The sequence below is a fragment of the Anomaloglossus baeobatrachus genome, chromosome 7, assembly GCF_048569485.1.
Source record: "Anomaloglossus baeobatrachus isolate aAnoBae1 chromosome 7, aAnoBae1.hap1, whole genome shotgun sequence".
NCBI lineage: Eukaryota > Metazoa > Chordata > Amphibia > Anura > Aromobatidae > Anomaloglossus > Anomaloglossus baeobatrachus.
The window spans coordinates 7,949,928-7,975,442 of NC_134359.1; the positions used below are offsets into that span (position 1 = coordinate 7,949,928).

Here is a 25,515-nt window from a genome sequence, read left to right on the forward strand (position 1 = left end):
GTGGTGATCTTTTGCCATAGCCACACAGCGGGCAAAAGATATATATATAATCTCCACGTGATTTATGCCAGGTTTTTTTGACAGCAATAATGTCTGTAATATAGGCTAACATTGCAGTACTATACCCATGATATACACGGTAAGCATATTACGAATGCTTGTCCTGTGATAGCATTCATGTCTGTGATATGGGCTAGTATTGTGGCGCCACCTTTATAATATATGTGGTTATGCGCATTATATAGCTATATGTATGGCTATGTACACATCAGAATTATGACATTTAATGCTTGTCAAAGTCTGGCATCTATCACATCTTGTGATTATATTCCTTGCCGGTTGGTCCTTTTTTGGTGTTTTAATATTAATTTTATCTGTATGTGCACTTTCAGCTCTGGTCAATAAAATAACCTTTTTCACCTTATGGACGTCTGATTGTTTTTCCTCTTTTCTTTCACAATTCCATTCTGCGATTTGTCCAGTATGGATATGTAGTCAATGGTTGCACTATATAGGGGATTTAGACTAATATTATCGTATGCATCACGATAAAAATGCAACCTTTTTTCCTGTGTGTTCTTTTTGTTTATAAGGTGTCAGCATGTACAGACACTCCTCATGTTATCCTATGGGACATGGGGAGTGCTGTGTCCATGCTGCGGTATGTGCAGCTGTGGAATATGCTGCGGATGTCCCGCAGCCGCATATAACTGCATGTCAATTATTCCTGTGAAAACCGCTATGGAGATAGAGGCCGGGACTTCTGCAGGTAAGCCGCACGAATGTCCGCAGGAATTTCCACAACAAAAATGCTTGAATCCCGCAGCAATGAATAACTGCGGATTCCGGGGAGCAGCTGCGGGAAACCTGCGGAAAAGTGTGCAGGCACATGGCTTTAACCTCCCTGCAGAAACCGCAGCACGACGCCTCACTATTGCCCTGAGTGGAAACACAAGAGACAATTATCTGTAAAATAATTTTTAATTCTGGAATGAAACAAATCACAGGTTACAGAGAGAATGGGAATGACGAGAGCCTGGGCCGCCCGGAACCGGAGCCTGCCCCGGGGGCCGCCCGGAACCGGAGCCTGCCCCGGGGGCCGCCCGGAACCGGAGCCTGCCCCGGGGGCCGCCCGGAACCGGAGCCTGCCCCGGGGGCCGCCCGGAACCGGAGCCTGCCCCGGGGGCCGCCCGGAACCGGAGCCTGCCCCGGGGGCCGCCCGGAACCGGAGCCTGCCCCGGGGGCCGCCCGGAACCGGAGCCTGCCCCGGGGGCCGCCCGGAACCGGAGCCTGCCCCGGGGGCCGCCCGGAACCGGAGCCTGCCCCGGGGGCCGCCCGGAACCGGAATCTGGACCAACGAAGGGGGAGAGATGGACACCTGGTGAATTCTGTGTACAAAAATATGCTGCATTTCCTCCAGGATACGAGACGCGGGACCCTTCTCCGTCCGTCCGTGGAACGCGTTACCCTCCCCCCACCATCTTGGCTTAAAGAAAATAATTAAAAAATAAACTTCTTTTTTGGCTTTTCGTGTCTTCTCTTCAGCTGCATGGCCGTCGTGTAAACGTTCTGGTAGATATCGCCGCCATGTGTGCGATGTGTTGTCCCTGAGTGACGCAACGTCGGCCTCCTGCCAGCTACACCTAGAGTCCGTGCAAGAAGAAAGTCCGCCAAAACAAGAGCTGCCCCGGGGGGGTCCTCGGATGACAGAAATCCCACCAGGAATGTGAATCCAAGCTCAAATGGGGAAAAACAAGAGTCGTGAAAAGCGGCGTCAGAAGCCACCGAAGGCACAAAAGCACCGATCCCTCACCGGGAACCGCTGATCTCCCCGAAGGGACAGGGCGTGGCGTGCTGCGCACAACCGGCACCACGGGAACGCATCGTACACGTCAGCGGAGAACGCGGCTCCCGGCGGAGAGATGGGCGACGCGGTAACGAATGTCAGTTCAGCGCACAACATGGACCAGCGCGGGGGCAAATACAGAAAATAATCTCAATTTTTGGCATAATCATCACAGTATAGGGAATAAAAAAAATGGAAAACCCCAAAATAATCTCATGTGATTGGCAGAAAGGGAACAAAATACCCAAAACTTCCCAAAATAAAGTGCACCCCTAACCCCTAAAATCTGCTGTCAGAGGGTTGACCCCAGTATTCCCTTATATTACTCCAGTATTGGGGGCGCTATTACTATAGATCATGTCACTCTCCAGTATCGGGGCGCTATATTCCTCCGGTATTTTTGGCGGTATATGGTGTTATCCTGGTGACTGCGGCCGGTGTCACCTGAGCGCGGTGGCGCAGGCTGCGGCCGGTGTCATCTGTGCGCGGTGGCGCAGGCTGCGGCCGGTGTCATCTGTGCGCGGTGGCGCAGGCTGCGGCCGGTGTCATCTGTGCGCGGTGGCGCAGGCTGCGGCCGGTGTCACCTGAGCGCGGTGGCGCAGGCTGCGGCCAGTGTCAGATGCGCGCAGGCTGCGGCCGGTGTCATCTGCGCGCGGAATGTCGGCGTCGTGTGGAGCAAATCATAAGGTGACAGATTCAGGGATCGGTGGAAATAATCGCTCGGATATTGGCCGCCCTGAGCGCTGCGGAATGATACAGCGCCCTCTGCGGGATAGTAGAGGTAATAATCTGCTCCTTGCAGACGTGTCTAGCGGATTCCTTCTTCCCCGTCTGTTCATTGCGATTGATCCGGGGATCAGGTTTCAGCCTCCGAAAAGCCCGGAAACGTCTAAGAAGTGGTGGATTCTCCTGTCTGCAGCGATCACCATCCTGGAAGCCCGGAGAATACTGGGTGCACGAGGACTGTGGTGGTCCTGGAGGCCGGGGGGATTACCACTGACTGATGATCCGGTGCGGGGTCTCCTGGGGGAGATTAGGGGTGCAGGGCCTCCACACCGTGCACTGGAAATTAGGGGTGCAGGGCCTCCACAGTGTGCACTGGAGATTAGGGGTGCAGGGCCTCCACACAGTGCACTGGAGATTAGGGGTGCAGGGCCTCCAGTGTGCTGGAGATTAGGGGTGCAGGGCCTCCACAGTGTGCACTGGAGATTAGGGGTGCAGGGCCTCCACACTGTGCACTGGAGATTAGGGGTGCAGGGCCTCCACACTGTGCACTGGAGATTAGGGGTGCAGGGTCTCCACACTGTGCACTGGAGATTAGGGGTGCAGGGCCTCCACAGTGTGCACTGGAGATTAGGGGTGCAGGGCCTCCACAGTGTGCACTGGAGATTAGGGGTGCAGGGCCTCCACACTGTGCACTGGAAATTAGGGGTGCAGGGCCTCCACACTGTGCACTGGAGATTAGGGGTGCAGGGCCTCCACACTGTGCACTGGAGATTAGGGGTGCAGGGCCTCCACACTGTGCACTGGAGATTAGGGGTGCAGGTTACAGCTCTTCCTTTGTCTTCCCGAGCTTCACATGATCCTTCTCTCTGAGCGACCGGATGAATGAAACAAATGCAGATTCCTGATTCACAAAAAGGACAAAATTACTAAACCACAAAAACCACAATCACCAACCCCTGTACAAAGCCCCCCGCACAACACACCGTACAGCCCCGCGCACAGCACAGCCCACCACGCTGCCCCTGTACAGCCCCCCGCATAGCCCACCACGCTGCCCCCGTACAGCCCCGCGCACAGCACACCATAGCACACCACACCACACCGTACAGCCCCCCGCGCTGCCCCTGTACAGCCCCCCGCATAGCCCACCACGCTGCCCCCGTACAGCCCCCCGCACAGCACACCACGCTGCCCCCGTACAGGCTCCCGCACAGCCCACCACTCTGCCCCCGCACAGCACCCCGCACAGCCCACCACGCTGTCCCTGTACAGCCCCCCGCACAGCACATCACGCTGCCCCAGTACAGCCCCCCGCCCAGCCCACCACGCTGCCCCTATACAGCCCCCTGTACAGCCCCCCCGCACAGCACACCACGCTGCCCCCGCACAGCCCACCACGCTCCCCCCGCACAGCCCACCACGCTGCCCCCGCACAGCCCACCACGCTGCCCCTGTACAGCCCCCCCGCACAGCACACCACAGCACACCATACAGCCCCCCCCCCCCGCACAGCACACCACGCTGCCCCCGTACAGCCCCCCACACAGCACACCACGCTGTCCCTGTACAGCCCCCCGCACAGCACATGGACACTCACCGAGCGCTCCCCGTTGTATTTCTCGGTGAACTTCCCGTAGTTGTAGTAGACGTATGTGGGGAAGCCCTCCACCCCCTCCTGCTTACACAGATCCTGGTTCTTCTCCTTGGTGCAGTCTACAGCAGCGTACCCAATCTGGAAAATAAAGCCACCAGTCACCCCAGGTGTGGCCGCACTGCTGTGTCTACTTGTGTGTCTGCAATGGCCCGGGCTGTAACGCGTTGCACCCGGCGAGGCCCGGGCTGTGACGCGCTGCGCCCGGCGAGGCCCGGGCTGTGACGCGCTGCGCCCGGCGAGGCCCGGGCTGAGACGCGCTGCGCCCGGCGAGGCCCGGGCTGAGACGCGCTGCGCCCGGCGAGGCCCGGGCTGAGACGCGCTGCGCCCGGCGAGGCCCGGGCTGAGACGCGCTGCGCCCGGCGAGGCCCGGGCTGAGACGCGCTGCGCCCGGCGAGGCCCGGGCTGAGACGCGCTGCGCCCGGCGAGGCCCGGGCTGAGACGCGCTGCGCCCGGCGAGGCCCGGGCTGAGACGCGCTGCGCCCGGCGAGGCCCGGGCTGAGACGCGCTGCGCCCGGCGAGGCCCGGGCTGAGACGCGCTGCGCCCGGCGAGGCCCGGGCTGAAACGCGCTGCGCCCGGCGAGGCCCGGGCTGAGACGCGCTGCGCCCGGCGAGGCCCGGGCTGAGACGCGCTGCGCCCGGCGAGGCCCGGGCTGAGACGCGCTGCGCCCGGCGAGGCCCGGGCTGAGACGCGCTGCGCCCGGCGAGGCCCGGGCTGAGACGCGCTGCGCCCGGCGAGGCCCGGGCTGTGACGCGCTGCGCCCGGCGAGGCCCGGGCTGTGACGCGCTGCGCCCGGCGAGGCCCGGGCTGTGACGCGCTGCGCCCGGCGAGGCCCGGGCTGTGACGCGCTGCACCCGGCGAGGCCCGGGCTGTGACGCGCTGCACCCGGCGAGGCCCGGGCTGTGACGCGTTGCACCCGGCGAGGCCCGGGCTGTGACGCGTTGCACCCGGCGAGGCCCGGGCTGTGACGCGTTGCACCCGGCGAGGCCCGGGCTGTGATGCATTGTACCTGGCGAGGCCCGGGCTGAGACGCGCCGTCCCCGTTTCCAGGCCGTTTGTCTCCAGACTAATCAGTTTTTCACATTTATTATTGGAGGAATGTAAATATGACATTGCGGGGGTCCCGGGGACGGCGGCTCAGCGTGACGTTGGGGAGGGGGGGGATAATTCTGCCTCATAAAACAAAGTCTGAGCTAATTAAGGCGCCGCTCTGGAAACGAGCGATTATGATCCGGGTATTTACTGAGGGAAATGAGTTCTGGGACGAGCGGCGTCCAGCCGCCGGCTGTACCCGCCGCCGCCATGTTTGCATTTTATTTCCATTCCGTCTAATTCAGATGAGGAAAACTGAAAAGTGAATTATTTCTGACTAATCTCCAAACACCAGAGAGGAGCGGCGCCGGATGGGAGATTATCGGCGCCGGATGGGAGATTATCGGCTCCAGGCTGATGCCACCGGCAGAAAATCCGGCAATAATCAAAGCTCCATCATACAATCACATCTCATCCAATGAAATCTCTCAACGGTCCAGACCAGCCATCGCCTGTGGAACTACAACGCCCAGCATTCCCGGCAGACAAGGTCTATAAAGTCCTTGTGGCCGCAGAATAAGCAGTGCTACAGCTTTGTTGCACGAGTTCTGATTTCTTCGATTCTCCCCGTTTCTGCTTGCTGTCAGTGAATGGGAACATTCTTGCCTTTATCCGTATGAACACACACTTCTCCAGCTGAGGGTTTGTTACAGTGTATCGGTGTCAGCTGTAACCACAGGCCGTACCGAGCGCAGAGCTCCAGGCCTCCCCTGAAGCGACATTCACTGGAAGCAAGCAGATACCTTCACAGGGGGAAACAATCCTTTACACACTCCAGGTAATGCTGAGAGTTTGGCCCTTTCTGTGAGGCCGCCGCGCTCACCTTCCGATCTTCCTTGAATTCGTCCGCTGCCGTCGTGAAATCAGGAATTGAGTTTTTGCAGTGAGGACACCCTGAAAAAGAAGAGATTGTTACACGGCAGCGGCACAAAGTAACGAGGACACAGACATTATCACGTTCATGCTCTGGCAGCAGCCTGCAGTGTAAAGCATGGAGGGTTTGTTATTATCTGGGCCATAACAATTGTCCCCCGGGGATCATTCATCATCAGACGATTTATTATACAAGAAACGTATAAACGACCATAAAGATTGCCATAACCTCCATTCTTTACACTGCAGGATGGCTCCAGAGAACGGAACATAACCTAATCCACTGTATAAAGGGGCCTCATGTGCAGGGACGGTGCAGCCTGGAGACCCACGTGCCCATCGGCGCCCTCTGTGGGGTCTGTGTGGTATTACATGGCGGCTCTCCATCTGTCCGCAGCGGAGGACACGCAATGTGTCCCTCTCCATCACTATTCTTCAGACTCGCTTCACTGATCGGACGTCTCCTTCCTGATCCCTCCCGACAGACGATCCTTCACGTTGGGTCAAGGGGTGAAAGTGTGCGGAGGTTTCCGGGAGGCCCAACGAGACCCGACCATGAGGCCACAAATTAGGAGACTGACAGCGCTGCCGCTTCCACGTCCCAAACAATGCCCTGTAATTACGCTGCTGACAGCCCGCGGCGAACGGACGGCACCAGCGCTAATTGGAGAGATGTCAGAGAACAAAGGAGGATCCGGCCTGCGCCATTGTTGTGCATGGCGTTTATTGGGAGGGGGCAGCGCAGGGTTAATGCCGTTCTGTATGAACAATAAAGAGAAAAGAGGGAGAATTACTGGAAAAAAAAGCAAAATCTCAGCGCAGGGGGACGAAAACGAGACTGGGGACCCCCGACAGGACGCCCTCTCCTCCGCACACCAGGGGGCGGCCATCATCACAGAGCCCCGTCCTGTGAGCGCACAGCCAGCAGAGCTGAAGTGTCGGCACAATGGGACAGCCCATCACTTTCTCAATTGGTCATTGTGAAGTTTTAGCTCCACCCCATTGCCAGATATTTGGCCGCACAGCTGTGCTCCCATAATGCACTGCTCTGCGCTAACAGGAAAGCTGCAGAAGTGTAAGTGCAGCTCCGGAGGTGACCAGAGCAAAAGCAGCAGCACAACACAAGCAACGCTATCCAAGTGGGCGTTAGACAGAATTCACTGGGGGCGTGGCCTTCTGCTCCCTGTAGAACACTGACCAATCATAAGTAAGCAGCAACAAATTGGGGACAAGACGACAACGCCCCCAGCATAGCTCAGAGCAGGGTCCTCCTGTGTGAGAGGTAAGGACACAGCCCCGATCTCCTGGTCTCACCTCCTGCAGGTGTCAGTGTGGGGGGATGGGCAGTTCAGCTCAGAACAGGGCCCTCTTGTGTGAGATGTAAGGACACAACCCTGATCTCTTGGTCTCCCCTCCTGCAGGAGTCAGTGGGGGGGGATGGGCAGCACAGCTCAGAGCAGGGTCCTCCTGTGTGAGATGTAAGGACACAGCTCCGATCTCCTGGTCTCACCTCCTGCAGGTGTCAGTGGGGGGGGATGGGCAGCACAGCTCAGAGCAGGGCCCTCTTGTGTGAGAGGTAAGGACACAGCTCCGATCTCCTGGTCTCCCCTCCTGCAGGAGTCAGTGGGGGGGGATGGGCAGCACAGCTCAGAGCAGGATCCTCTTGTGTGAGATGTAAGGACACAGCTCCGATCTCCTGGTCTCACCTCCTGCAGGAGTCAGTGGGGGGGGATGGGCAGCACAGCTCAGAGCAGGATCCTCTTGTGTGAGATGTAAGGACACAGCTCCGATCTCCTGGTCTCACCTCCTGGAAAAGTCAGTGTAGGGGATGGGCAGTATAGCTCAGAGCCGGGTCCTCCTATGTGAGATGTAGGGACACAACCCTGATCTCTTGGTCTCCCCTCCTGCAGGAGTCAGTGGGGGGGATGGGCAGTACAGCTCAGAGCAGGATCCTCTTGTGTGAGATGTAAGGACACAGCTCCGATCTCCTGGTCTCACCTCCTGCAGGAGTCAGTGGGGGGGGATGGGCAGCACAGCTCAGAGCAGGATCCTCTTGTGTGAGATGTAAGGACACAGCTCCGATCTCCTGGTCTCACCTCCTGGAAAAGTCAGTGTAGGGGATGGGCAGTATAGCTCAGAGCCGGGTCCTCCTATGTGAGATGTAGGGACACAACCCTGATCTCTTGGTCTCCCCTCCTGCAGGAGTCAGTGGGGGGGATGGGCAGTACAGCTCAGAGCAGGGTCCTCCTGTGTGAGATATAAGGACACAGCCCCGATCTCCTGGTCTCACCTCCTGCAGGAGTCAGTGTGGGGGGGATGGGCATTACAGCAGAGCTAACAATGCTAGAAGAGGAGGAGAGCTCATAGAAGGGTTTGTAATGTGACTAAATGGAGCTGCACTGAAAAGCATTGGTTATCTGTGCTTTCTAATCATGCAGGAGGTTAGACCAGGAGATCACAGCTTTCTGCTATGGTGGGGGTGAGGACGTGGTCCCCCTAGTGTTTCTGCCTGCTTATGATTGGTCAGCATCATACAGGGAGAATAAGCAATGTGATTGCCGGATGTGGATAGGCAGCCAAGAGCCCGAACGCCTCTAGCGCTATCATATCTGTCCTATGAAGCGGAGAAGTAGTCAAATTAAATTAAAGCCAAAAACAAATTATAAATCACCTTCCTTTTTCCAGTTCAAAAATAAAAAAAAAAAAAAAAATTTGCTTTTGACGCAATCATAAAAGTCCAATCTGTCAAAATATAACATTGTTTACGCTGTATGTTAATTGTGCAATAAAAAAAATTAAATTTCGAAAAATGAGAGAAAACAAGGAGAAAGGCGACAGTCCATCCCCGAAACGCGTAGTGCCTATTAAATACTTTCTCCCTTCTCCTGGGATCCTGCGCTTCATCTTTTCGCCAGTTTTGGGTTTTTCCCCGTTTATAAACACCCCCCCCCCCCCCTCGTACAGACCGCCCAATCAACGGAAAGGTAAAAAAGTTGCTGATTCTCAAAAAACGCAACACAAATAATAAAATTAACCGTGAAACCGCGCTGACATGAGAATCCCGTTAATGGGTCATTTATACCAAATAACGGACGACGAAGCAAAAAGCCCAAAACGTGTCGGGAGAAAATCGCTGGTTTCCCTCTATTTTACGAAATTGTATTTTATTTTCCCCATTTTCAGTGCAATTCAACCTGCAAAAAAACAGCCCTGTCCTGAGAAGGAGAAAAAGCACGAGAGAATGGAGACTCATCCGGTAACGAAGAGACAAATCCCTCTTCACTGACAGCAAGCAAAGATCTTGACGTGAGGCTGAATGACGGCAGCCTCTGTACAGGAAGAGGTTAACTTTGCCCCCGAGTGTAAATCCGCTTAATTTATCACAAGAAGGTGGCACGGATCACCGGCGCGGCTTCCGGAGGCGGGGGAGCGGCGGCTCATCTGCTCACGCCTCATGTTCTCCGCTTTGCTTGGGGCAGATAATCTGCTTATGTGAAGCCTCCGGCAGAGGACGGCGCGGAGCACAGTCTGTTTGTTCATTTCTTATCATCAGGCAGAATGCAAATCCACAAAGAAATAAAACAAACACTACATGATACAAGGAGGCGCGAGCCGCTGTAACACCGCCAATCTGCTGCGCCACCGCGATTAGAGGACCGAGGGGATGGGACGGGTCAGAAAATGGTTAAAAGAGGGGAGTGGAGGTCAGAAGATGGTAAAAGAGGGGAGAAGATGGGTCAAAAGATGGTAAAAGAGGGGAGAGGACGGATCAGAAGATGGTAGAGCCGAGAGGACGGGTCAGCAAACGATAAAAAGAGCCGAGAAGACGGGTCAGAAGATGGTAAAAGAGCCAAGAGGACGGGTCAGAAGATGGTAAAAGAGCCGAGAGGACGGGTCAGAAGATGGTAAAAGAGCCGAGAGGACGGGTCAGAAGATGGTTAAAGAGCCGAGAGGACGGGTCAGAAGATGGTTAAAGAGCCGAGAGGACGGGTCAGAAGATGGTTAAAGAGCCAAGAGGACGGGTCAGAAGATGGTTAAAGAGCCAAGAGGACGGGTCAGAAGATGGTTAAAGAGCCAAGAGGACGGGTCAGAAGATGGTAAAAGAGCTGAGAGGACGGGTCAGCAAACGATAAAAAGAGCCGAGAGGACGGGTCAGAAGATGGTAAAAGAGCTGAGAGGACAGGTCAGCAGACGATAAAAAAAAGCAGAGGGGACGGGTCAGAAGATGGTAAAAGAGGGGAGGGTCTGGCGAGGAGCCCGCGGGTCGGGGGAAGCGCGGATCGTCATGGAGTCGATGAGCCGCGGTTGCCTGGTTGACACATTTTGTGCTCAGTAACAACGACATGAAAGAAGGGAATTTTGTTACTTACCGTAAATTCCTTTTCTTCTAGCTCCAATTGGGAGACCCAGACGATTGGGTGTATAGCTACTGCCTCCGGAGGCCACACAAAGTATTACACTAAAAAGTGTAAGGCCCCTCCCCTTCTGCCTATACACCCCCCGTGGGATCACGGGCTGCTCAGTTTTAGTGCAAAAGCAAGAAGGAGGAAAGCCAATAACTGGTTAAACAAATTCAATCCGAAGGAACATCGGAGAACTGAAACCATTCAACATGAACAACATGTGTACCCGAAAAAACCAAAAATCCCGAAGGAAACAGGGGCGGGTGCTGGGTCTCCCAATTGGAGCTAGAAGAAAAGGAATTTACGGTAAGTAACAAAATTCCCTTCTTCTTCGGCGCTCCATTGGGAGACCCAGACGATTGGGACGTCCAAAACCAGTCCCTGGGTGGGTAAATTAATACCTCAAGTTTGGACTGTAAAAACAGCCCTTCCCTACATGGAGGCAACCGCCGCCTGCAGGACTCTTCTACCTAGGCTGGCATCCGCCTAAGCGTAGGCATGCACCTGATAATGTTTGGTGAAAGTGTGCAGACTCGACCAGGTAGCTGCCTGGCACACCTGCTGAGCCGTAGCCTGATGCCGTAATGCCCAGGACGCACCCACGGCTCTGGTAGAATGGGCCTTCAGCCCTGATGGAACCGGAAGCCCAGCAGAACGGTAGGCTTCAAGGATTGGTTCCTTGATCCATCGAGCCAGGGTGGATTTGGCAGCCTGCGACCCCTTGCGCTGACCAGTGACAAGGACAAAGAGTGCATCCGATCGGCGCAGGGGCGCCGTGTGGGAAATGTAGATTCTGAGTGCTCTCACCAGATCCAACAAATGTAAATCCTTTTCATACCGATGAAATGGATAAGGACAAAAGGAAGGTAAGGAGATATCCTGATTGTGATGAAAAGGGGATACCACCTTAGGGAGAAACTCCGGAATCGGGCGCAGCACTACCTTGTCTTGGTGAAACACCAGGAAGGGAGCTTTGGATGACCGCGCTGCTAGCTCGGACACTCTCCGAAGAGACGTGACCGCTACCAGAAAGGCCACTTTCTGTGAAAGTCGAGAAAGTGAAACATCCCTCAGAGGCTCGAAGGGCGGCTTCTGGAGAGCAATTAGTACCCTGTTCAGATCCCATGGGTCTAACGGCCTCAGTACGGAGAGACAATGTGACAAACCCCCTGCAGGAACGTGCGTACCTGAGGAAGTCGTGCTAGGCGCTTCTGAAAGAATACAGACAGCGCTGGAACTTGTCCTTTAAGGGAGCCGAGCAACAAACCTGTTTCCCAACCAGATTGCAGGAAGGAAAGAAAAGTAGGCAATGCAAATGGCCAGGGAGACACTCCCTGAGCAGAGCCCTAAGGTAAGAATATCTTCCACGTCCAGTGGTAGATCTTGGCAGACGTCGGCTTCCTAGCCCGTCACATGGTGGCAATGACGTCATGAGATAATCCTGAAGACGCTAGGATCCAGGACTCAATGGCCACCCAGTCAGGTTCAGGGCCGTAGGATTCAGATGGAAAACGGCCCTTGGGACAGTAAGTTTGGCCGGTCTGGTAGTGCCCACGGCTGGCCGACCGTGAGATGCCACAGATCCGGGTACCACGACCTCCTCTGCCAGTCTGGGGCGACGAGGATGGCGCGGCGGCAATCGGAGCTGATCTTGCGTAGCACTCTGGGCAACAGTGCCAGAGGGGGAAACACATAGGGTAGCTGGAACTGCGACCAATCCTGAACTAAGGCGTCTGCCGCCAGAGCTCGTTGATCGTAAGACCACACCATGAAACTCGTGACCTTGGTGTTGTGCCTAGACGCCATTAGGTCGACGTCCGGCCTCCCCCGAAGGCCCCAGATTTCCTGAAACACGTCCGGGTGCAGAGACCATTCCCCTGCGTCCATACCCTGGCGACTGAGGAAGTCTGCTTCCCAGTTTTCTACGCCCGGGATGTGAACTGCGGATATGGTGGATGCTCTGTCTTCCACCCACATCAGAGTCCGCCGGACTTCTTGGGAGGCTTGCCGACTGCGTATTCTGCCTTGGTGGTTGATGTATGCCACCGCTGTGGAGTTGTCCGACTGAACTCGGATCTGTTTGCATTCCAGCCATTGCTGGAAGGCTTGCAGGGCAAGATACACTGCTTAGACTTCCAGAACATTGATCTGAAGGGTGGACTCCTGCTGAGTCCACGTACCCTGAGCCCTGTGGTGGAGAAAGACTATTCTCCACCCTGACAGACTCACGTCTGTCGTGACCACCGTCCAGGATGGGGGTAGGAAGGACCTTCCTTTTGACAATGAGGTGGGAAGAAGTCACCACTGAAGAGAGTCCTTGACCGTCTGAGAAAGGGAGACGTTCCTGTCTAGGGACGTCGACTTCCCATCGCTTTGGCGGAGAATGTCCCATTGAAGTGGACGCAGATGAAACTGCGCGAAAGGGACTGCCTCCATTGCTGCTACCATCTTCGCTAGGAAGTGCATGAGGCGCCTTAAGGGGTGTGACTGGCCTTGAAGGAGAGACTGCACCCCCGTCTGTAGTGAACGCTGTTTGTCCAGCGGAAGCTTCACTATCGCTGAGAGAGTATAAAACTCTATGCCAAGATATGTCAGTGATTGGGTCGGTGTCAGATTTAACTTTGAAAAGTTGATGATCCACCCGAAAGTCTGGAGAGTCTCCAGCGCAACGTTCAGGCTGCGTTGGCATGCCTCTTGAGAGGGTGCCTTGACAAGTAGATCGTCCAAGTAAGGGATCACAGAGTGACCCTGAGAGTGCAGGACTGCTACCACTGCTGCCATGACCTTGGTGAAAACCCGTGGGGCTGTCGCCAGACCTAAGGGCAGGTCTACGAACTGAAGATGGTCGTCTTCTATAACGAATCGCAGCAAACGCTGGTGCTCTGGAGCAATCGGCACGTGGAGATAAGCATCCTGATGTCTCTTGATGCTAGGAAATCTCCTTGAGACCTTGAGGCAATGACGGAGCGGAGGGATTCCATCCGGAACCGCCTGGTTTACACTGCTTTTTGAGCAGTTTTAGGTCTAGAACGGAACGGAAGAGCCGTCCTTTTTTTGGCACCACAACCAGATTGGAGTAAAAACCGTGACCTTGTTCCTGAAGAGGAACAGGGATTATCACTCCTTCTGCCTGCAGAAGAGCATCGGCTCGGTCGAGAGGTGGGGAAGTTCTGAAGAATCGAGCCGGAGGACGAGAATAGAACTCTATCCTGTACACGTGAGACAAAATGTCTCTCACCCACCGGTCTTTGACCTGTGGCAGCTAAATGCCACCAAAGCGGGAGAGTCTGCCACCGACCGCGGATGCGGAGAGAGAGGGCTGAAAGTCATGAGGAAACCGCCTTGGTAGCGGTTCCTCCGGCTGCCTTCTTTGGGCGTGATTGAGCCCGCCAGGAGTCTGAGCCCCTCTGAGCCTTTTGAGTCCTTTTGGACTAGGAAAATTGGGACCAGCCCGAGCCTGGAAAGGACCGAAACGTCGACTGTCCTTCCTTGGGTTTTGTTTGATCTGGGCTGGTGTAAGGAAGAATCCTTACCCTTGGCCTGTTTAATGATTTCATCCAATCGCTCACCAAACAGTCTGTCACCAGATAATGGCAAACTGGTTAAGCCCTTTTTGGAAGCAGGAGCTGCCTTCCATTCCCTTAACCCCAAGGGTCTGCGCAAAACCACGGAGTTGGCGTACGCCACCGGCGTACGGCTCGTAGAGTCCAGGACAGCATGAATAGCGTAAGTCGCAATGCATGCGAGGTTAAGGACGCCACCTGCGGCACAGATGTACGTGTGACAGTGTCTATCTGCGCAAGACCAGCTGAAATAGCTTGGAGTGCCCATACGGCTGCGAATGCCGGAGCAAACGACACACCGATAGCTTCATAGACAGATTTCAACCAGAGGACCATCTGTCTGTCAATGGCATCTTTAAGTGAAGTCCCATCTTCCACTGCAACTATGGAGGATGGCGCGGCGGAGAAAAGCTTGTCTGGATAAGCGTAGTGTTTCTGGACTGCTCCTCTGAGTCAGAGAGGCCCAAAAAGTACTGAATTTACGCTTGGGATACCTGAAATGGAATTTCTCCTGCTGAAGCTGCCTCCTCCACTGGAGGGGCTGAGGGAGAAATATCCACCAGTGTATTGATGGGCGCTATGAGATCATTCACCATGGCGTCCCATTAGGAGCATCCAGAATGAAAGCGGTCTCAGGATCAGAAACCTGATCAGCTACCTCATCATACAGAGAATCCTCTCGCTGAGACCCTGACCAGTGTGTGAAGTCGAGGGTCTCTCCCAGCGAGCTCGCTTAGGCTGTCTGGGACTGTCGTCCGTGTCAGAGCCTTCAGTCTGGGATGTATGGGACCCCCTTGGAGCACGGATTAGTTCCAACTGAGGGAGACCGGGGAGCCTTGATTCAACAATGCCCATGGTCTGAGTCACCGCCCTGGACTGCAAAGTTGCTAGAATTTTGTTCATAGTCCAAGACATTTTATCAGCAAAAAAACTGCAAACTCTGTCCTCTGGACAGTTTCACAGGTGGCCCTCTCTGGGCCACCACTAGCAGAGACTCTACCCATTAGGGGTTAGTGGAACCTGCCGGTAAAACAGCCTCACGTGCGGTACAGACAGCATAGAAAGCCTGTGCCTTGGCCCCCTTGCTCTATGCTGACGACATGCTGTTGTCTCCTCAGAGCTATCTAGGGGTATATCGCCAAGAAGCGACCGTACAGCCACAAGTCTCAGCCGCGCCGCAGCCTCCAGCGCGGCAGTTTCCCACAGATAAACTCACTCAGCTAAGCTGCAGTGAGTATAGTCCAAGCGCGCAGCGCTGTTGTCCTCGGCGCACTAACACGCCCAGCAATGCTGGCGTGTGTCTGTGTATGGTCTTGCAAATATAAGTACAAGGATAAAGTACACAAAAAAACACTGTGGCAATAGTGGGGTCAGCACCAAGGTGCTGCTTACCACTTGCATAAGCGGGTAAGTGGTCGCCAGAATCCCTTTGCTGGGTCTCCCAGAGCCTGTGTCCGTTCTCCAGCTTAGATTGCCTGCAGGAATGGCTGCCGGCGTCCTGTGAAGAGGGGCGGGCCGTGGGCGTGCCCCAGACAAGAGCGGGAAACTGGCGTCCCCCTGTGCCCAGTGAGAGGGCTGGAGTATGTAAATAAGACTCCAGCCCTCGGCGCTGATCATTGTACAGCGTCTCGCCCCTTCCCTGACTGGCAGGGTTGGGGGCGGGAACGAAACGTAACTAGGCCGCAAAAGCCGGGGACTAGATTTATAAGCGCTGCCGTCGTAAAAGCACGGCAGCGCGAAAGTCCCCGGCGCACCACAAGTCTCAGCCGCGCCGCAGCTCCAGCAGCGGCCGGCGCGGTAGTTCCCGAGACAAACTCACTCAGCTAAGCTGCAGTGAGTAAAGCCCAAGCGCGCAGCGCTACTGTCCCCGGCGCACTAACACACCCAGCAACGCTGGAGTGTGTCTGTGCATAGACTGTACGGGGACACAGAGTACCTTAACGTTGCAGGGCCTGTCCCTGACGATACTCCGCTCCATTCCAGCAGGATCTCCGGGTCTGTGGATGGAGCCCGGCCTCAGAGCCTGGAGGCCGGTAAGATCCCACTTCACCAGAGCCCTCAGGGGGATGGGGAAGGAAAGCAGCATGTGGGCTCCAGCCTCCGTACCCGCAATGGGTACCTCAACCTTAACAAACACCGCCGACAAGAGTGGGGTGAGAAGGGAGCATGCTGGGGGCCCCATATGGGCCCTCTTTTCTTCCATCCGACATAGTCAGCAGCTGCTGCTGACTAAACAGTGGAGCTATGCGTGGATGTCTGACCTCCTTCGCACAAAGCTTGAAAACTGAGCAGCCCGTGATCCCACGGGGGGTGTATAGGCAGAAGGGGAGGGGCCTTACACTTTTTAGTGTAATGCTTTGTGTGGCCTCCGGAGGCAGTAGCTATACACCCAATCGTCTGGGTCTCCCAATGGATCGCCGAAGAAAGGGGAAACGTTTCCGAAGCTTTTTACAGCAGTTTTCCGGTTTAAGACCTTTGATGAATGGGAAGATTCCGGGTTTGACTCTTCCCAGACACAAACGCATCAAATTTATGTAGGATGAGAGTTTTAAGAAATTTGGCACAAATCTGTGTCTTCGGTGATGGCGGATAACACCGGTCCTGGCAGAGGCGGCTAATACGTGGCAGGAAGGGGATCCCCTTATAGAAAGGGTTGGGGTACCGCTAGGTTAACTGTTCACATTGAGAGGAGCTGCAGCCAATCACTGCCGGGAGCTGACCACGGGTAGATCACCAGTATTCTGCCCGGACCACCCCTCCATAACGGGGGTGAGACCTCAGGCTCCCCTGTAATTGGAGAATAAGGCGCGGGGGGTGGGGGGGCACAGCCTTAATGCTGCGTCCTGCGCTAAGCTTACACCAGCGTCTGTGCAGGGAAATGCAGCATGGCCTTCTCGTTAGCTGGAGCAGTGCTGCGGTTCCTCTGCACAGTGGGGGACAGGGATGATTCTGTGCAGAGTAATGCTGCACGGCCTCAATCACTTGCATGGAGCAGTGCTGCGGTTCCTCTGCACAGTGGGGGCAGGGATGATGCTGCGCAGGGTAATGCTGCACGGCCCCGATCACTTGCATGGAGCAGTGCTGTGGTTCCTCTGCACAGTGGGGGCTGGGATGATGCTGCGCAGGGTAATGCTGCACGGCCTCAATCACTTGCATGGAGCAGTGGGCGGCTGGGATGATGCTGCGCAGGGTAATGCTGCACGGCCCCGATCACTTGCATGGAGCAGTGCTGTGGTTCCTCTGCACAGTGGGGGCTGGGATGATGCTGCGCAGGGTAATGCTGCACGGCCTCAATCACTTGCATGGAGCAGTGGGCGGCTGGGATGATGCTGCGCAGGGTAATGCTGCACGGCCCCGATCACTTGCATGGAGCAGTGCTGCGGTTCCTCTGCACAGTGGGCGGCTGGGATGATGCTGCACAGAGTAATGCTGCACGGCCTCAATCACTTGCATGGAGCAGTGCTGCGCTTCCTCTGCACAGTGGGGGGCTGGGATGCTGCTGCGCAGGGTGATGAGGGCGCAGTCCTCTCAGTCTCAGGATTGGGGGTTCGAGAGGTCGGGCTCCCTCCGATCCGATGTAAACGCTGGCACACCCTAAAGATGGGAATAACACATAAGAAAGTATAGGAAGGCGTCTTACAAGGAGCGTAGAACATGACGAGCGCGTGCTTCTTCTTCTTCAGAGTCTCCCTGAAGTCGTCCCCGAGGAGGTGGAGGACGCTCGATGGCTTCTCCTCCCACGCCGGCTCTGGAGGGGGCGGGGCCTCGGGGCTGCCACAAACACAAGTATATATGATTGACCGCGTCACATGACTGCACGCAGCGGGCGAAGCCGACGCAGCACGTACCTGCGCATAAACTCCAGGATCTTCTGCTCGGAGCGGAGGTGCGGCACCGTGTACTTCTCCTCTCCATCCTCAAAATACTTCAAGGTTGGGAAACCCGAGACGTGGAACTTCTCCGCCAGAGCCCGATGCACGGTGGCGTCCACCGCCGCTACCACACCCGAGGCCTGAAAACCAAGAGGACGCTCAGCGATAGTGGGGTACAGGATACCAACGCAGACAGTCGAGGTGCAAGACCACCACACCCGGGGGAACGCTGCCAGACCGCCACCGGAGTGCCACCCCCGGGGAAAACACCACTAGAGCACCACGCCTGGGGGAACGCTGCCGGAACGCCACCGGACTGCCACCCCCGGGGAAAACACCACTAGAACACCACGCCTGGGGGAACGCCGCCAGACCGCCACGCCTGGGGGAACGCCACCGGACTGCCACCCCCGGGGGAGAGCACCACGCCCGGGGGAACGCCGCCAGACCGCCACGCCCGGGGAAGGGGGGGGGGGGGAAGCTGCCAGACCGCCATGCCCGGGGGGGGGGGGGGCGACACACGCCGCCAGACCGCCACGCCTGGGGGAACGCCGCCAGACCGCCACGCTCGGGGGTGGGGGGCACACAACACACTGGAGGCAGACACTTGGCGTATGTGCAGGGCAGACAACCCCTTCTTTCCAGTAAGGTTACCCAGCCCCCAATATTCAGCTCATGAACTACAACACCCAGCGGCGATCCCTTCCGCTGGAGGGGGTAATATGCGGCATTAATAAATGGATAAAACCTTTCATGTGAGCCGGTATAATTTATGCAGATACGTTCCTCCCGACCCCTGACCCCGCTCTGCTGGGCTCACACCGCGGCTCCGATACATTCTCCTGTTATCTCTAAATATGACAAGTTTAATTAATCCTAATGGTAAACACTTCTAATAAACACGACTCTGCGGCCCCCGCCAGGTTCTCCGAGCCGGAGGTTCAGCACAGGGAGCGAATTAACAATCAGCCGGAGCTGAACTCCTCCAGGATCTCTGCACACAGCGCCGCATCTCACGTCAGAAGAATCCGGAGGAAACAAGAGAGGAACGACCCGAATAACAAGAATTACACAGCGATCAGGAGCAAAATAATGCAAGACCGCAGCACCGACCACCACCGAGACCAGCATCGACCACCACCGAGACCAGCATCGACCACCACCCAGACCAGCACCGACCACCACCCAGACCAGCACCGACCACCACCGAGACCAGCATCGACCACCACCGAGACCAGCACCGACCACCACCCAGACCAGCACCGACCACCACCGAGAGCAGCACCAGCCCCGACCACCACCGAGACCAGCACCGACCACCACCGAGACCAGCACCAGCCCCGACCACCACCGAGACCAGCACCGACCACCACCGAGACCAGCACCGACCACCACCGAGACCAGCACCGACCACCACCGAGACCAGCACCGACCACCACCGAGACCAGCACCGACCACCACCCAGACCAGCACCGACCACCACCCAGACCAGCACCGACCACCACCGAGACCAGCACCGACCACTACCGAGACCAGCACCGACCACTACCGAGACCAGCACCGACCACCACCGAGACCAGCACCGACCACCACCGAGACCAGAACCGACCACCACCGAGACCAGCACCGACCACCACCGAGACCAGCACCGACCACCACCGAGACCAGAACCGACCACCACCCAGTCCAGCACCGACCACCACCCAGTCCAGCACCGACCACCACCCAGACCAGCACCGACCACCACCCAGACCAGCACCGACCACCACCCAGACCAGCACCGACCACCACCCAGACCAGCACCGACCACCACCGAGACCAGCACCGACCACTACCGAGACCAGCACCAGCACCGACCACCACCGAGACCAGAACCGACCACCACCGAGACCAGAGCCGACCACCGAGACCAGCACCGATTACCACGGCGACCAGAACCGACCACCACCGTGACCAGAACCGACCACTACCGAGACCAGAACCAGCACTGACCACCACCGAGACCAGAACCGACCACCGAGACCAGAACCAGCACCGACCACCACCGAGACCAGCCCCGACCACCACCAAGACCAGCACCAGCCCCGACCACCACCAAGACCAGCACCAGCCCCGACCACCACCGAGAGCAGCACCAGCCCCGACCACCACCGAGACCAGCACCGACCACCACCGAGACCAGCACCGACCACCACCGAGACCAGCACCGACCACCACCGAGACCAGCCCCGACCACCACCGAGACCAGAACCAGCACTGACCACCACCGAGACCAGCACCGACCACCACCGACCACCACCGAGACCAGCACCGACCACCACCGAGACCAGCACCGACCACCACCGAGACCAGCACTGACCACCACCGAGACCAGCACCGATTACCACCGCGACCAAAACCGACCACCACCGTGACCAGAACCGACCACTACCGAGACCAGAACCAGCACTGACCACCACAGAGACCAGAACCGACCACCGAGACCAGAACCAGCACCGACCACCACCGAGACCAGCACTGACCACCACCAAGACCAGAACCGACCACCGAGACCAGAACCAGCACCGACCACTACCGAGACCAGCACCAGCACCGACCACCACCGAGACCAGAACCGACCACCACCGAGACCAGCACCGACCACCACCGAGACCAGAACCAGCACTGACCACCACCGAGACCAGCACCGACCACCACCGAGAGCAGCACCAGCCCCGACCACCACCGAGACCAGCACCGACCACCACCGAGACCAGCACCAGCCCCGACCACCACCGAGACCAGCACCGACCACCACCGAGAGCAGCACCAGCCCCGACCACCACCGAGACCAGCACCGACCACCACCGAGACCAGCACCGACCACCACCGAGACCAGCACCGACCACCACCGAGACCAGCACCGACCACCACCGAGACCAGAACCGACCACCACCGAGACCAGAACCAGCACCAACCACCACCGAGACCAGCACCGACCACCACCGAGACCAGCACCGACCACCGAGACCAGCACCGACCACCACCGAGACCAGCACCGACCACCACCGAGACCAGCACCGACCACCACCGAGACCAGCACCGATTACCACCGCGACCAAAACCGACCACTACCGAGACCAGAACCAGCACTGACCACTACCGAGACCAGAACCAGCACTGACCACCACCGAGACCAGAACCAACCACCGAGACCAGAACCAGCACCGACCACCACCGAGACCAGAACCGACCACCGAGACCAGAACCAGCACCGACCACTACCGAGACCAGCACCAGCACCGACCACCACCGCGACCAGAACCGACCACCACCGTGACCAGAACCGACCACTACCGAGACCAGAACCAGCACTGACCACCACCGAGACCAGAACCAGCACCGACCACCACCGAGACCAGCCCCGACCACCACAGAGACCAGCACCAGCCCCGACCACCACCGAGACCAGCACCGACCACCACCGAGAGCAGCACCAGCCCCGACCACCACCGAGACCAGCACCGACCACCACCGAGAGCAGCACCAGCCCCGACCACCACCGAGACCAGCACCGACCACCACCGAGACCAGCACCGACCACCACCGAGACCAGCACCGACCACCACCGAGACCAGCACCGACCACCACCGAGACCAGCACCGACCACCACCGACCACCACCGAGACCAGCACCGACCACCACCGAGACCAGCACCGACCACCACCGAGACCAGCACCGACCACCACCGAGACCAGCACCGACCACCACCGAGACCAGCACCGATTACCACCGCGACCAAAACCGACCACCACCGTGACCAGAACCGACCACTACGGAGACCAGAACCAGCACTGACCACCACCGAGACCAGAACCGACCACCGAGACCAGAACCAGCACCGACCACCACCGAGACCAGCACTGACCACCACCGAGACCAGAACCGACCACCGAGACCAGAACCAGCACCGACCACTACCGAGACCAGCACCAGCACCGACCACCACCGAGACCAGAACCGACCACCACCGAGACCAGCCCCGACCACCACCGAGACCAGCACCGACCACCACCGAGACCAGAACCAGCACTGACCACCACCGAGACCAGAACCGACCACCGAGACCAGAACCAGCACCGACCACCACCGAGACCAGCACCGACCACCACCGAGACCAGCCCCGACCACCACCAAGACCAGCACCAGCCCCGACCACCACCGAGACCAGCACCGACCACCGAGACCAGAACCAGCACCGACCACTACCGAGACCAGCACCAGCACCGACCACCACCGAGACCAGAACCGACCACCACCGAGACCAGCACCGACCACCACCGAGACCAGAACCAGCACTGACCACCACCGAGACCAGAACCGACCACCGAGACCAGAACCGACCACCACCGTGACCAGAACCGACCACTACCGAGACCAGCACCGATTACCACCGCGACCAGAACCGACCACCACCGTGACCAGAACCGACCACTACCGAGACCAGAACCAGCACTGACCACCACCGAGACCAGAACCGACCACCGAGACCAGAACCAGCACCGACCACCACCGAGACCAGAACCGACCACCACCACGACCAGAACCGACCACTACCGAGACCAGAACCGACCACCACCGAGACCAGAACCACAGCTATACAAAATCTACAGATCATGCTGAGTCAGTAATAACAAAGCCGATCCAGAGGTGCACTCACTATTCTGCTGGTGCAGTCACTGTGTATATACATTACATTACTGATCCTTAGTTACCTCCTGTATTATACCCCAGAGCTGCACTCACTATTCTGCTGGTGCAGTCACTGTGTATATACATTACTGATCCTGAGTTACCTCCTGTATTATACTCCAGAGCTGCACTCACTATTCTGCTGGTGCAGTCACTGTGTACATACATTACTGATCCTGAGTCACCTCCTGTATTATACTCCAGAGCTGCACTCACTATTCTGCTGGTGCAGTCACTGTGTACATACATTACTGATCCTGAGTTACCTCCTGTATTATACTCCAGAGCTGCACTCACTATTCTCCTGGTGCAGTCACTGTGTATATACATTACATTACTGATCCTGAGTTACCTCTTGTATTATACTCCAGAGCTGCACTCACTATTCTGCTGGTGCAGTCACTGTGTACATACATTACATTACTGATCCTGAGTTACCCCCTGTATTATACTCCAGAGCTGCACTCACTATTCTGCTGGTGCAGTCACTGTGTACATACATTACATTACTGCTCCTGAGTGACCTCCTGTATTATACTCCAGAGCTGCACTCACTATTCTCCTGGTGCAGTCACTGTGTACAGACATTACATTACTGATCCTGAGTTACCTCTTGTATTATACTCCAGAGCTGCACTCACTATTCTGCTGGTGCAGTCACTATGTACATACATTACTGATCCTGAGTTACCTCCTGTATTATACTCCAGAGCTGCACTCACTATTCTGCTCCTGCAGTCACTGTGTACATTACATTACTGATCCTGAGTTACCTCCTGTATTATACTCCAGAGCTGCACTCACTATTCTGCTGGTGCAGTCACTGTGCACGCACATTACAGGGGCTCAGCCCTTGCACATTGTAGCAGATGAATCTCAGAACAATCCTATTTGTCGCCCCCATTCACATTGGGACATATGAAGTGCAGACCCCACTCAGGATTTCTTACAGATTCCTCGCGCAGGACGTCGGCTGCCTTTTCATAATCCGGCTTCATTTTCTTGCAATGTCCGCACCCTATAAAAAAAAAAAATATTACAGTCAGCTCCTCATCCAGACTTGCTGACAACCAATGAGGCACAAGTCAGTAAGTGCAGTGTAACGGTTGTCAGGCTGTAATGGTGACGTTGGCACCGATCAGAAGCACGCTGCGCGCCGCTATATCCAGCACCATTAGTTTTATGAAGTCGCCTCACTGGCGGGCTATCAGCTGTGGCACACGCGGAGTTAAAAATGAACAGCGGCACAATTACAGTTCGTGTGCAGTAAAGGAATCCTTAATCCGCAGCACGAGCGGCCGAGGCCTCATTACTGTGGGTCCAGCCGTTCTCTCTGCACAGTCATAGATCCCCCGATCTGCCGGATCCATCTCTCCTCTGAGGGATCCTTACACGAATATCCAGGGAGGACAAAGACTAAAGCGTTAACATGCAGCGCTACATTGTAACGACCCCTCAGCGACAATGACGGCCTCCGGACGGAGAAGCGTTTCATGAAATGCCACAAATCTATGTTATTTGCTTTTGACTGCAAATTTCAGAATTCTTATTCCGGAGCGTTTTACATGACGCCATCGCCACCGCAATCACTACCGCCACCACCGCCGCCACCGCAATCACCGCCGCCACCGCAATCACCGCCGCCACCGCAATCACCGCCGCCACCGCAATCACCGCCGCCACCACCGCCGCAATCACCGCCGCCACCGCAATCACCGCCGCAATCACCGCACAAACTGCTCCCATTCAGCAGCAGAAAGAGAAAAATACCTGAAATTCCCAAAAATTGCTTTCTGTGAAGAGGAGTAAAAATATGCGCGCCCCCCCCTCCCCCGCTGCAAATTGTGCCTTATTTCTGCACATTCCCCGGAGAGCAGAGATCAGCGGTGCCTGTGCGCCCTCTCCAGATAACGGGGGGCGTCTACACCTCGGAGCCCGATCCTCCGGAGAGCAGAGACCAGCGGCGCCTGTGCGCCCTCTCCAGATAACGGGGGGCGTCTACACCTCGGAGCCCGATCCTCCGGATAGCAGAGACCAGCGGCGCCTGTGCCCTCTCCAGATAACGGGGGGTGTCTACACCTCGGGAGCCGATCCACAAGACCTCGAAGGCAGAGGATTTATTATATAGATTTGGGTTGGGGCACCGCCGCCCCCGGGGAACGCAGAATGGCAAAGCCACCCCCCGGGGAACGCAGAATGGCACCGCCGCTGCCCGGAAAATGCAGAATGGCACCGCCGCCGCCCGGGGAAAGCAGAATGGCACCGGGGAAAGCAGAATGGCACCGGGGAAAGCAGAATGGCACCGGGGAAAGCAGAATGGCACCGGGGAAAGCAGAATGGCACCGCTGCCCCCCGGGGAAAGCAGAATGGCACCGGGGAAAGCAGAATGGCACCGCCGCCCCCCGGGGAAAGCAGAATGGCACCGCCGCCCCCCGGGGAAAGCAGAATGGCACCGCCGCCCCCCGGGGAAAGCAGAACGGCACCGCCGCCCCCCCGGGGAAAGCAGAACGGCACCGCCGCCCCCCGGGGAAAGCAGAACGGCACCGCCGCCCCCCGGGGAAAGCAGAATGGCACCGCCGCCCCCCGGGGAACGCAGAATGGCACCGCCGCCCCCCGGGGAACGCAGAATGGCACCGCCGCCCCCCGGGGAACGCAGAATGGCACCGCCGCCACCCGGGGAACGCAGAATGGCACCGCTGCCACCCGGGGAAAGCAGAATGGCACCGCTGCCACCCAGGGAAAGCAGAATGGCACCGC

The 25,515-nt window shown here is 57.2% G+C and overlaps 1 protein-coding gene across 1 annotated transcript in view; it reads right to left on the reverse strand.

Moving 5' to 3' along the window:
- Positions 1-975: 975 nt before the first annotated feature.
- PDIA5 (protein disulfide isomerase family A member 5) overlaps positions 976-25,515 on the reverse strand; it is a 56,011-nt gene continuing 31,471 nt past the window's right edge. Inside the window, exons 11-16 of the mRNA XM_075317011.1 lie at positions 23,709-23,776; positions 18,004-18,167; positions 17,796-17,926; positions 6,140-6,210; positions 4,170-4,304; positions 976-3,473 (exon numbers count right to left, since the gene is read on the reverse strand). Coding sequence (XP_075173126.1) covers positions 3,393-3,473; positions 4,170-4,304; positions 6,140-6,210; positions 17,796-17,926; positions 18,004-18,167; positions 23,709-23,776 — 650 coding nt within the window. The 3' untranslated portion in view covers positions 976-3,392. The remainder of the gene's footprint in view (positions 3,474-4,169; positions 4,305-6,139; positions 6,211-17,795; positions 17,927-18,003; positions 18,168-23,708; positions 23,777-25,515) is intronic.